At 30.9% G+C, this 13678-nt stretch overlaps 1 protein-coding gene across 1 annotated transcript in view; it reads left to right on the top strand.

Moving 5' to 3' along the window:
• The first annotated feature begins 6925 nt into the window (after positions 1-6925).
• Positions 6926-13678, top strand: part of LOC147078046 (uncharacterized) — a 99819-nt gene continuing 93066 nt past the window's right edge. The window contains exon 1 of the mRNA XM_085961142.1: positions 6926-7120. Coding sequence (XP_085817268.1) covers positions 7067-7120 — 54 coding nt within the window. The 5' untranslated portion in view covers positions 6926-7066. The remainder of the gene's footprint in view (positions 7121-13678) is intronic.

Genomic DNA, 13678 nt, shown 5'->3' with positions numbered 1-13678 from the left:
TTAGCTGTTTATTTTCTATTTTTTTGTATAAATAATAAGTTAACAAAATAACGATCGCTGGTATCATGTACAGTTACATAATATCATTATTATATTCTCCTTTATGTACAACGTTATATAATATAAAAAGAAACCTAAAACCAATGAGTATTATTATAGGTAATATAATATTATTTTCCTATATGTCATGTCGACTCTGCAGAACCATGAATCTTCACAATGATCGAGTGGATCTGTTCTGTTTTCGTGTATCGTTCAAATTAAATTGTTCCAAAATTTTCGTCTAATTGTTTATATACGACTGCTTTGTTAGTTGTATTTTACAACGTTTTTATTAAGTCGTATTCGTGTTTGTCCGGTGGTTGTTTATCCAGTACAAATCTTGCAATAGATTATTAAATAACTTCCCGACTAGCTAGACATTTGAAACTTTTAGAATATATCAGAACACGATGCCAATGCATTATTTTAATAGTTTTAGCCATCTTTAAGCAGAATTGAATTCATTTTAAGTTAATTCTGTTTTGTATGAAAAGTTATTTCGGAAGAAATCCGTAATCCAATCTACTATTATTGGTTGCTAGGGGAGGGGTCTGGGGTCCTAGCAACCAAATTGTTAATATATACGTGCGTTACTATGGAAATCAATATGAAATGTCAAAATGACATGTCAGTTTTATTTCTATCAAGTACAATTTTTTTTGATCGTATAAGCTAGTCAAGTCAAGTTTAAATAATTCAACAGAAAATTTAAAGACGTTGCATATAAAAAGTTCTTTTTATCTTGTAATTATTTCTTTTCTTATATTGCATGTTTTCTCTATAAATTTATGTTTTCAGATTTTTTTCTATTTTTCTTATGATTACTACTAATGTGTTTTTCTTTTTTCACCATTTTCAATAGTTCAATGATTCTCCAATACATTCATGATATTAACCATTTCTTTTATTCAACGAATATTTCATAAGATTTGAGAATGTAACATATTATTATCTATATATTGATCATACATAACTTGAGAACACTTCATTACATATACCAGAAAAAAATCCCTTTATAAACATTTTTATTTTTTAATATTAGATTTGTATGGAATCAAAAGTTTTTACTTACGTTCCATGATACAAATATTCAAATAGTTTAGTCCGCTGTCGTAAGCTGCCTTAAAATCAATGAAAAGGTGTTTAATTCGTGAAATTTTCCAAAATTTATCTAACACTACACAGTTGATTAATATACCTAATTTGATCTTGAGTTTCAAATGCCATTGTGATATTCACCAGTATTAGCTTTATCCTTAACTTCGATGGCAGTGCTAGTTATTGCTTACTTCGAATGCAATATCGTAAGCTCTTTGTAGAAATTGATGTTTGTTATATATTGAAATAAAGGGTAATAATTCATTTATTGTGAACCTGCGCATCTTTTCTATACACGAGACTGCTATCGGCAGCTATCGAGTATAGTTTTTCATATTTTTGTATCGAAGTATTAGCACTTATTGTAACAATTACAATACGTTAGTTGTAATTGTTATAATAAGTAATATGTTTTAACAGCACCTCTCTTGGCTGTGCTAGCTTTTAGAGCGAGATAGACAGTTTTACTGTTTAGTAACTTATTGAAACAATTATAATACTTCGATACAAACTATGAATAACTACCCTCGATATCTGCCGATAGTAGTCTTGTGTATAGAATAGGTGCGTTGTTACAGTACCTATTGCATTCGAAAATAATCAATTACTACCACTACCATCGTAATTCACAATTAAATTCAGTCTCACGGCCTGTATATTTAGTCAACCTTGGCTTCAGCATATTCCTCGAGGCGTTTAAATAGCAGTCTTGTGAAAATGATGTTGGCTACATTTGTTTAATAGTGAAATAGTTTTTCTATAGTTTTTCATACAGATTTGTCGCATTTTTGTATGAGGAATATAAATTATTAACCCGAGTTTCCAGTCTACTGGTAATATTTCATGATTGATTACAAATATGAAGTATTATCATAACAACGATCAAATAATTCCCAGCCAAACTTTATTTACTCCGAGAATTCCGTCTGGTACAAGTGACTTGTTATTTTCAATTTTTCCCAGAAGCGTGGGTTTGTAGATATTATGTCTACTTCATTCAACTGTTTTAAACTGCTTTGATTACTCACTAAAGTATTATGCTCATCTTTCAAAAAAATCGATATTATCTTTGTCTAAGTCAATAATAATTTTTACGTCTTTAAGACATAAAAGCTGTTTTTGAATTCTTAGCTTTCTTGAATGGTTTTCTTTACATTTAAGTACTTAGCATGACAAGTTCATCAAATTGTCGTACCCGTCTGCTAGTTTTGACGACATTATTTTTATTTCTTCTTGCTACTAAAGCCCAAATATAATAACACCAGCGCATCTAGTATATATGTACACAAGACTCCTATCGGCCGCTAACGGCAATACACCCTCCACCACCCGCCGTGTCTGTACAGCCGTGGATAATGCACGGCCGCCTTAGACAGCGCTGTATTGCGACATAATGAATAATATATAATTGCTCACATTTCGTCCCGAAAGGAGCAGCACGGGACCGATTATTTGCAACCATGCACCTCGGTTCTTACGACTAACTCTAGGCAGCGCTCGAAATGAAAAAGTTTACGAACCAGAGCGCTCGACAATTTTCTGAAGATATTTACATAGTTGTCAAATTTTATGTGTATTGTATAAAAAAAAGTGTGCTAGATTTTTTATTATATGGCATATCTAGCTCAGATGGTCAAAATATTTTTTCCATGAGACGGAGCGATAATTTTACCGATTTCACGAACCGGAACGGCGCTCCAGTCCATTTCGAGCCCTGACTCTAGGAAAGTGAGAAAGTGAGGCGTGATGCGCCCTGTGTACCCGCGTACTGGTGCTATCGGCAGCTATGGAGGCTAGTAATAGTAAATTAAAATAACTAACAATAATTATAATACTTCAATACAAAATATGATAAATTACCATCGATAACCGCCGATAGCGACTGATAGCAGTCTTGTGTATAGAAAAGATGCGCTGGATGTATATAATTCAGTTTTATTCTAGCTGGAACATTATTTTAATAGTTAGGTACATATTATTATATTTCTAAATGGTCGCTGTATAATTTGATATTATTATATTGTATAGTACTCGTATTATATTGATATTACTTAACTTAAATTTGTACCAAAACACCACAAATATATAATGTACTTATTAATATTTTATGGGATATAAATGGGGAATGACTAAGCATCCAAGCCATGGATTTAAATACACATATCATGTTCAATAATTTATACACGTGCACGTATGTGTTCACACGGCTATTTTCATAGACGTGAATGACGCACTCGGTTCGTCAAATAATTTATAAGGGGGCCTCGAAAAAGTTCAGACCACAAAAAACAAAATTGTTAAATTATGCCATATTTATTTAATTATATTTTTTATAATGGAGGGGCTTCAAAATTAATTAGTGTCTCGAGATTTCACGTCCCTAAACCCGCCACTGTATATATTATTAAGTATGTACCTAATTCTCGTGTGAGTTTTAGTGTTTTTTTTTAAATAATTGTTATAATTTGTTATTTGGTATAGTTATTTTAAACAGGGTACCTATGTCATATTTTCTTAATACATACCTACTTAATATATGTAATAATACATGACTAATCACTCTACCCTAACTACGCCATAATGTCGTTTTTAATGATTTATTATAATGTTATAATGTTTATAATTTCCCAAATCAATGATCTATAAATAATTATTTGAGATAAAAATCAGATCTACTCTATTTTATCCAATTAAGTTTAGTGACATTATAAACAAAAATACGATTTAACCATAGTTATTTACTTATTTAGTATGTCATTATGTCAATATTATGCCATCACTAGTACTGAATTACTTTTAATTGATAAAGATCTCGCCGATCTCCCATTGTCTTGTTTTCAAATGTTTTTCATGCATCACGTCTTGATTACCTCCATTAAATTATTAAATATGTCCTGGCACATTAATTTGACACAAATGAACTCAGTGGCGTCCTTTGGTGGGGTAGACAGTTAGTGTTGCTTAGGGATAACATATTCTAATGCCAGTATCACACTATAAAAGATTTTTAACAAAAAAAAAATATAGCATTATTATATAAAACAAGAAAAACATTACAATGCGTAAAGTATTTTGTAAAAGTTACGTATAAAAAAATGAACAACATTTATCATTATCATCATCAACCGGGGTTGATCCATTGCTGGATGCTCCCTCCACTATCCAGTTGGTTACATGGTGTTCCTGTGGTAAATTAGTGCCCCTTGAGTACACTACTGTATGACGTGACCGACCTATTTCGGGTGTCGTATTTTACAACGTTTTTATTATGTCACATTCTTATTTGTCCGGTGGTTGTTTATCCAGTACAAATCTTGCAATCGATTTTTAACTAACTTCCCGACTAGCTAGACATTTGAAACTTTTAGAATATTTCATAACACGATGCCAATGCATTTTTAATACTTTTAGCCATCGTTAAGTAGAATTGAATTCATTTTCAGTTAATTCTGTTTTGTATGAAAAGTTATTTCGGAAGAAATCCGTAATCCAATCCACTATTATTGGTTGCTAAGGGGTCTGGGGTCCTATCAACAAAATTATTAATATATGCATTCGTTACTATGGAAATCAATATGAAATGTCAAAATGACATTCCAGTATTATTTCTATCAAGTACAATTTTTTTTGATCGTATAAGCTAGTCAAGTCAAGTTTATATGATTCAACTGAAAATTTAAAAACGTTGTATATAAAAAGTTATTTTTATCTTGTAATTATTTTTCTACAAAAATGATTTTTTTCTAGTGTGTATGCATGTGATGGTTTCAAAGCATGTATATTCAGTATAAAGAATGTTACATTCTTAAATCTTGAGTCATATTCGTTGAATAAAAAAAATAGTTTATTATATTACCATTTCACCTGTTTCGTAATAATAATAGATACCTACCTACTGTTGAATGATATTATGACATGTATTATACGCAATAACTCCTGCGCATCTATTCTATACACAATACTGCTTTCGGCCAGTATCGAAATATTAACACTTATTGTAACAATTACTATCAAAACTGTCTAACTCACTCTAAAATTTATCACAGCCAAGAGAGGTGCTATTAAAACATATCACTTATTGTAACAATTACAACTAACTTTTTGTAAGTGTTACAATACATGCTAATATTTGGATACTTTGCTACCCTAGATAGCGGCCGAAAGCAGCCTTGTGTATAGAATAGATGCGCTGATGCCTTGTCGTGTTGTTTTTATTTCATTTGTAACGACATTCGAGCCGTTCAATATTCGACAATAAGATTCATTTTATGATAATACTTTGTTTCGACGAGAAAGGTGCATTGTTTGTGTGTATTGGTGGTTTAATTTCCATCCGAATGGCATCCAAAAATCACCCAGACCAGTCTCAGACCACCAATTCTCTGCTAATCGTCATCACCATGTTTCACAAACATAAGTGACACCAGTCTTTATAATATACCCATTACATACAATTAAAGTTATTTATTATACTTATTTTACTGATAATTTTTATGTGAATCAGTATCTGGATCAATAATAATTATTATTTCTATTGAAAATTGATATCATACCTAAATTTCGTATAATTAACCCAATGCGCTGCATAACCTCATTACTAAAATAAACGAAATCTGCATGTTTACAAATTATGATATGGATAATAAAGAATGACCGGAAACCGTCACGTTTTGTGCACACAAAAAATATCATAATATCATAATGATTTTATTTTATAAATACCCCAAATTAACTTAATATCGAAACTGATATCGGATAAAAACTCGTCTGTCATTACAACATTAGGTAGATTTATATAAATAACATAATATTATTATTATGTTATATGTGATTACTTTTTTTATTAGATACATACTTCGATAAAACAGTAATTCGTTTCGTCCATATTGGCATTATTAGTAACATTGCCCTAGCTGTTTAACTAGGTCTGGTCTCCACTGTTACATAATATTATAAGTATAGGATTCTTTGAAAAATTCAATAGTTTACGTCTTTTACTAGTATAAAATTAGTAATTTTAAAACAACGTTAAAAAATATGTAGGTGACATCTAGTAATGAAAATATTAAGGTTATACAAATCTCCGTTTAAACTGGTTTGAGTATTTGCTAACTTTTCCGGAAAATTATAGACGGCTTTCTTTCATTTGCGTCTTAAATTTGTACAATCCAATTATTAAAATAGTTTTATTTTTTAAATTAAATAATTTTAGTACAATAAAACTTAATACTACAAGCTGATATTAAATAAGTAAGTATAAAATAAATAATATTTTTCAAATTATTGTCTATTAACGACATCTATTGAAGTTTTAAAAATATATAATCGGTAAAGCAGTCTGCAGCTAAAGTTTACAGTACGTTTCCCATTTCCCGTTAGAAGCTGTTTCATTGCCGAATGGATAAAAAATTAGGCGGCAATGCAAAGAGTGATGGTCTGATAATATTCCATATTCAAAATTCGAATAGTGCTATTTGACGCTTGACGCGGAGCGTCACCATTTTTTTGTTCCGATTTTTAATTAAATTTTCGATGTTCATCGGATCTCGTATCTCATGGATGTCTCATGTTTATTATTTACTAAATTAATTTTAATTAGTATTCTTCACGTGTGATATGACGTGATTATCTAATGATAGGAAATAGTAGTTATATTATATTTAAATCAATTATTGTTGAATATATACATTTATGTCAAATTAACCGTTGAAGTTGTCAATCTGTAATACAGTGATTATCATTTAGAAGTATGAATTAAAGTTTTATTAAATTTAAATTCGTTCGCATTGTGTAACACAATTATACATGAAATTAAAATTTAGTGCATTATTTTCATCTTAGTTTTAGTTTTAAACAAAGTTTTGTGGCCGAAGAAAACGATGTATCAAACAAAAAATATTGAGTGAAAACCGAAATATCTTTGAAAATGCGTGGATCTCCAAGATTAAGCAGCCACAGTCACGATGACTCCGATGTTAAAGTAAGTGAACAACTTATTAAAACTGTACTTATTACAAATTTTGTATTGTTTCACTATTTTTATTTATTGATATGCATTAATTTTAAAATGAAATTTGCAAGTGTTATAAGTAATAATTTATATTATTATTATTTAGTTTTATTTAATGTTTTAATAAATAAATCATTGAACATAATACATAATTTTGAAAATACTTCTGAAAAAATTTATTATAACCAATAGAAAAAATCTTTTTGAAAAAAGTAAGACACCCCGCAGAAATCGAACCTGCACATCTCTCAGGTATCGCACCCGCCGCGCATAGGCCACTATGCTACAGCTGTCCTACTAATTACGACAAATTTTAACTATTGGCTCTTATAATAATCTCTGAAGCGCTTCCCAAATTGAACTACGATTGGCTATCGACTTTTGTATTTTAAATCAAAGTAGGTATTACTTTAATTACTAGCCGACGTCACGGATTACTCCAAGATATTTTTGTGCTGTTTCTTTTTTCAAAAAGATTTTTTCTATTGGTTATAATACATTTTTCAGAAGTGTTTTCAAAATTATGTATTATGTTCAATACTTAGAATATTACATTTTAAATCTTGTGAATAAAAAAAAATAGTTAATTAAATAAATTATTGCCAAGACAAGTTGAAAATACTCTAATTACTTACCTAGTGAATGTGAAAGATTTTTGACGTTTTTTTGTAAAATTTGACAACTAAAAACAGAAAAAATCGAAATGGAATTACTTAAAATTGTTAAATTGTCGTAATTTCTAATAATAGTAAGTGTTCACTATTCATTTGGTTACCCAGAAAGCGGTAAGATGACAATTTGGGCTTTTATTTATACACTTTGCATAAACCACACAGGCTATCTTCATACAAAATGATAAATGGAAAAATGAAAGATCAGATAGAATCAGAATAGATTTGCAGAAAACAGTCACACTACACTAAATTAACATAAAAAATTTACCTCCACATTATAAGTTATTCACTCGTATATTATTTAATGGTACGTATTATTAAAAAAGGGATTATGCTGTATATTGGTTGTGTGGTTTTAAATAATCACATCCGACACAAAAGTGCCTATTTCTATATGTCTGTGTGTCATATGTGGACTGGTTACTTTCTGCATAATTACACTCAACTTCCTGTTATGATCTGACTTATTTTTATGATTCCCAATTAAGCTCTGCCGACATTGACAGGATTAGTCTCAATTTATAAAATACCTACAAGATATATATTTATTTTTAAAATGAGTACCTACAACAAGTATCAAAGAGCCTGAGTCTTATTATGAATGCAACTATTTTTCTGATAAATTAATCAAAAACTTTTCCTTGCTTCGGACTGACTAAACCAATTATGTCCCAGGGATTCGTACACTGAATTATTAGATTTAGCGTAGGCAGTACTGACGAAGACTCGATACTAAACTAATATTAAATAATATTAAAAACTTAAATGATATTAAAACGAAAATCTGTTATACACAATTCTTTCGCCACTAATAATGAGAATTGATTTATTCTTTCATACGTAAGTAATGAAATTACAACGGGAAAACCTAGTGACACCAATTCGAACTATTGAATTATTGATCTGTAATCGTAACTAATAAGTGTATTAAAAAAACCATCAACGGACTCGGTAGGTGTAACAAAAATTCAGAAGTCATATATTTATTAAAAATAATATTTAGGATATGCCAGAATAAACTATCACGCGTTTACTTGGCAGTATTCTGATTGATTACATACTGTGTATTATTCAGGAAACACAATGTATTAATGGGAACAGCACATCTATTCTATACATATAGCTGTTATCGTCCGCTATCAGCAGCTATCGAAGGTAGTTTATCATATTTATGTATTAAGGTATTATAATTATTACAATAAGTTAGTTGTAATTGTTACAATAAGTGCTATGTTTTAACAGCGCCTATCTTGGCTGTGTTAACTTTTAGAGGGAGATAGACAGTTTTAACAGTTTAGATGGCTAACTTATTGTAACAATTATAATATCTCAATACATATAGTAATATGATAAACTACATTCCATAGCGGCTGATAGCAACCTTGTGTATAGAGTAGATGCGCTGAAATACCTAACGAGTATGGAGTAGGTACCAGGCAATCGATCTCGAGTGTGGAAGAATATATGATATAATTAAACACGTGTCAAGCAAACGCAATTCTAAGCTTGTCATTCGTTCTAACAACTCCTCACGGTCTATGCACTGATGCTCATTCAATATTGGTGAATTGGAAGATTGCAGCACATAAAATTTCACATCTATAATAATATGTGTTTAATTTTTTAGGACACTCGCACATTCAAAACCCTGCTTCAAGCCTATCTGAATTATATTTATTAATCTGTTATTTGTTATTATTAGTATTATGGTTCGTAATCATTTACCTTCGTCCAACAGGAAATCTTCGTCACTGATATGTGACGTCCCAAATAGGTAAGCAGGTTGTGTACTGCTTGTGAGCTAATTACAAATGCCGCAACTTCTGCGAGTAGGTTCTTCACAATGTAACTATAAATTTCTCTAAACTGAATATCCGTTAGCTTATAAATTATGTGCAAATATTTTATTATTTTCATTGTATTTGTAAGATATAAATGATATATCTTACTTGTCGCCACCCACATGACATTATTATTTTTGAATACCGCAATATACAAATTCTGGATTAGTTCTCTCCATATTCCCTATCATCTGCAAGTTGTGTGATGAATTATTACAATGAATTCTTTCATCTAGTTGCCACATCAGTCTTCACTCTCTACTCTTTTCTGCCCAAGACAATTAACTTTTCGAAACTTGCATGGTCCTGGCGAACAGTGTATGTGGATAATATGATGCGCGTAGATAAGAAGCCTGTTTTTGAATATTATAAAAAAAAATTACGTATATCGAAAACATAGTATTGACTAACAATAAATGGCAGCTAATGTCCAACGTGAAAAATGTAATTTGTTCATTGTCTATCCTCTTGCAATAGATAATTTATCATTATTTTGAAATACAGTGTTTTGCTACAGTGACTGAACGCAACAGCTGCATGTGCACATAGAGAACGGAGGATTAAATTACTATTTCTGAAATTGTCTGCAAAATTGTTACTATTTGTGTAACTAAACTATTTCAAAAATGCAACCATTTTCCTTTCAACAACAGCTCTGCAATTATTACTCATTTTTCCCGGCTATGCAATTCAAATACATTTGGCAACTATTTAAAATGTAATTAATATTATATGAACAACACACTTAACTAATCTACCCGGGTACAACTAATTAGCATAATGAATCATTAGTTATTATTTCACCTTCTCCTTTGCGGTATTCATCATTGTTTAGAATCGTGACTTTTCAAAGACTACTCGCATTATATTTTTCCAGCGATGATTCATTCCGATGTCTCCTTAGCCGGCTCTCACATCAAAACTCGCCTCACCTGCAACGTGTCGAATACGTCGATTTGACGTCATCGTTATTCACAAAACACACGTTGCCAAATGGAGCTCCGCATATTGGTCGAATGCGACTGTTTAATTTAAAAAAAACAACTGCTGTTGCTATCGACAAGTTGCATGCTTCTCGGGCTCCGAGTCGAAGACGCCACGTTGCATACAGACACCTACGAATTGGTCATTCCTATACCGGCTCCCCGATCGCCGCATCCAAATAACTATCTGTGTCAAAGTGCAATACGTGCGACTGTCGCTAGGTAGATCTGCGCGGTCTTCATATGTAACACCGGATCGCCGTTCTTGAAAGATTTGATTTGCGTCCGGCAGACGAGGCGAGTTTAGATGTGAAAACCGGCTAAAGACTTTACTAGAATATACGCTTATAACTTTGCACCTTTTTTGTACTTTTTACTACACTAATAATACGCCTCTTTGCCTGATTACCTACTTAAAATTATATCAAATGATATTTACTTGTAATAATATAAATGTAATAACAAATAAATAAATAGATTATACTTTTCAATATGTAGATAGTAATTTATTGACATCATGATTTGGCATGACGTCCATTTATATGAAGCAGTCATACCGGTCCATGGTTCGGGGAAACCTCTATACCTATGTTATTTTTTGTTGAGTTAGGTTATGTTAGACGTAATACTGAATATTCAAATCTCAGAATCATTAAAAGATCTAATCACGAATCACGAATAAACGTCAAACGGTATTCCTTATATGAAACCATCTATCAAAACGAAATCTCTAATATGTGTGTAATAAATAATATGCCACATTACTTTCTAACGGCTACTTTTTAACCTCTGTACTACTGTTTTATATTTATTCATTATAGTGCCAAATTTTTAAGCCAAAATTTTCTTTTTTATTATAACTGTAAGAAAATATAAATTATTGGTGACGTATATGATAGAGCATCCTTTCACAACAGACTTTGGGCAAAAATACATTCCTATAATATTTTGGTTTTTCAATTAACACCCAATATGTTGATCACAATAGCAAGGGGTGGAGGTAGGCTGTTAAGATTCGACATAAATGGTGCACACTAAACTTTATCAGTCATAAATATTTGTTTTCATTTAACTAATAATACAATTTGCAGATGGTTTGATTTAGGCAGGGTTTAATTGAATTTTAAAAACTAACATTCATTATCTACATCTTACTTCAATGAAAACAAATATGTTTAACTGACAAAATTTTGTGTGCACTATTTATGTCGGATCTTATTATTATAAACGGCAAATAATTTTCAACTATAGGCGCGACGAAATTTTGAACTCGCTGGCAGTCTGAGAGCGAACGTCGAGGTGTGAATACGTCAATTTGTTGCGTGATGGCGACGGGGGTATTCATTCTTAAATCGTGTACAGATGACTAAAAACGTTACCCATTTACTTTAAAAAGAAAACATGTCAATGAATATATTATTATTGTTACTAATAGAACAATAAACAGAACATTAAATGGACGCATGTTGGATTTATATGAAAAATTATATTTCGGTCGGCATGCGTCATTTGCACCCGCGACCTGCAATCCGCGCATCGCCTAGTCTTTTTAGACCATGCTTCAACTGAGGTTCCATACTTCGCAACTGGTTGACCGAGTGGATAATTACCATTCCTCGTAAAAAGGGTCTATTAATTTTTATAACGCAAATGGTAATTTATTTTTTATATATTATGCTCACGTGATGTTTCTATCTGGTTTTATATAGATCAATCAGCACCTACGTACGCAACTGGTAGAACATTTTATTATTATAATAGACACAAACTTCAGATTAAATGCGAAAAAAATACTAAACAATCACCTCTGGCTGTTGTAAATTTAAATCATAGATTCGGAGAAATTTGTTGCATATAATTAAAGACTTCAATTGAATTAGAATTAACACGAATCAAAATTTAAAAAAAAACATTTCTCAGTACCTGTATAATGAATAAGAAACTGTATTCCATTATGTATATCGGGGTTGGCGAACCTTTTTACGTACGCATGCCAAAATTTCCCAAATATCATTTTTCAACTGTCTAACGTGCCGAGCAGTTATGAGGGAAAATAGTTTTTAAAAATTCTGAAACTTTTATACTGTCCAGAATTACTAATAAGTATGGCATCGCCAAGTTTTAATTTTTTATTTGGTGCAGTAATTTTTTGGGGGTAGAAATGAAATTGTATGTAAGTAATTATAAGTTTCATTATATACGCACCAGATTGACACCATAATAATTGCTCTGATCAGGTGAGGCATTCTCTCGCTACAGTGGTCTCAAGCAGTGTAAATCGATCAAAATTATAGGTTCGCGGCCCGGCATTCCACGCCGCCTGATGAGGTAGTGCGATAATATTTGTGATGCATAAATTCTAAGGACCGACCTATGCAATTATATGTTTAAATTAAACGTAATGCATATTCTTTAAAAGTATTTTCCTGCTATTTTTTATACAATGCGATCTGTCATTTATTATTAGTATAGTTTTTTTTCTCTTCAAACGCGTGCTTCAGGTTTGCTATCACTGATGTATATTATTATTTACACTAAGATTTTTTCTAGTACTACTTACATTGTATTTTATTAAATTAAAAATGATCTTTTGAAAGTATTGAAACTTCCATATAATAATTCTTTAAGCATGAATGTATCCCATTGTATTCAAAGAAAAACTATATTAAGTATTCCACGTCTTTTGTTAATCATCAAAAAATCGCACAGTTGTTTTTTATCCGAAGAGAGTAATGATACCTAATTGAAAACAAAGTAATAATGTATGTAAATAAAAATTTTAGTAGAGGCAAAAAAATAGATTGCATTATTGATTTCATTTGCAATTCGTTTATTTACCGATAAATATTAGTACACCATTTATCACGGCATATTTTGCAGTATTTTTAATTTCTCCTATTGTGTGCATTATGTATGTGTAGTACTAATAATAATACTCAACATTATAAGTAATAGCTGTATGCAATAATTACCTTGACTTATTCATATTCCTTATCACAGAAAAAACAATCATTACGATTTAGAAAATTA

This window comes from Rhyacophila brunnea, unplaced genomic scaffold (genome assembly GCF_057557595.1).
Source record: "Rhyacophila brunnea isolate RB1 unplaced genomic scaffold, BYU_Rbru_1.0 scaffold_12, whole genome shotgun sequence".
NCBI classification, from domain to species: domain Eukaryota; kingdom Metazoa; phylum Arthropoda; class Insecta; order Trichoptera; family Rhyacophilidae; genus Rhyacophila; species Rhyacophila brunnea.
The sequence above is the reverse complement of the archived record's forward strand: the minus strand, read 5'-3'. Positions and strand labels throughout refer to the sequence as shown.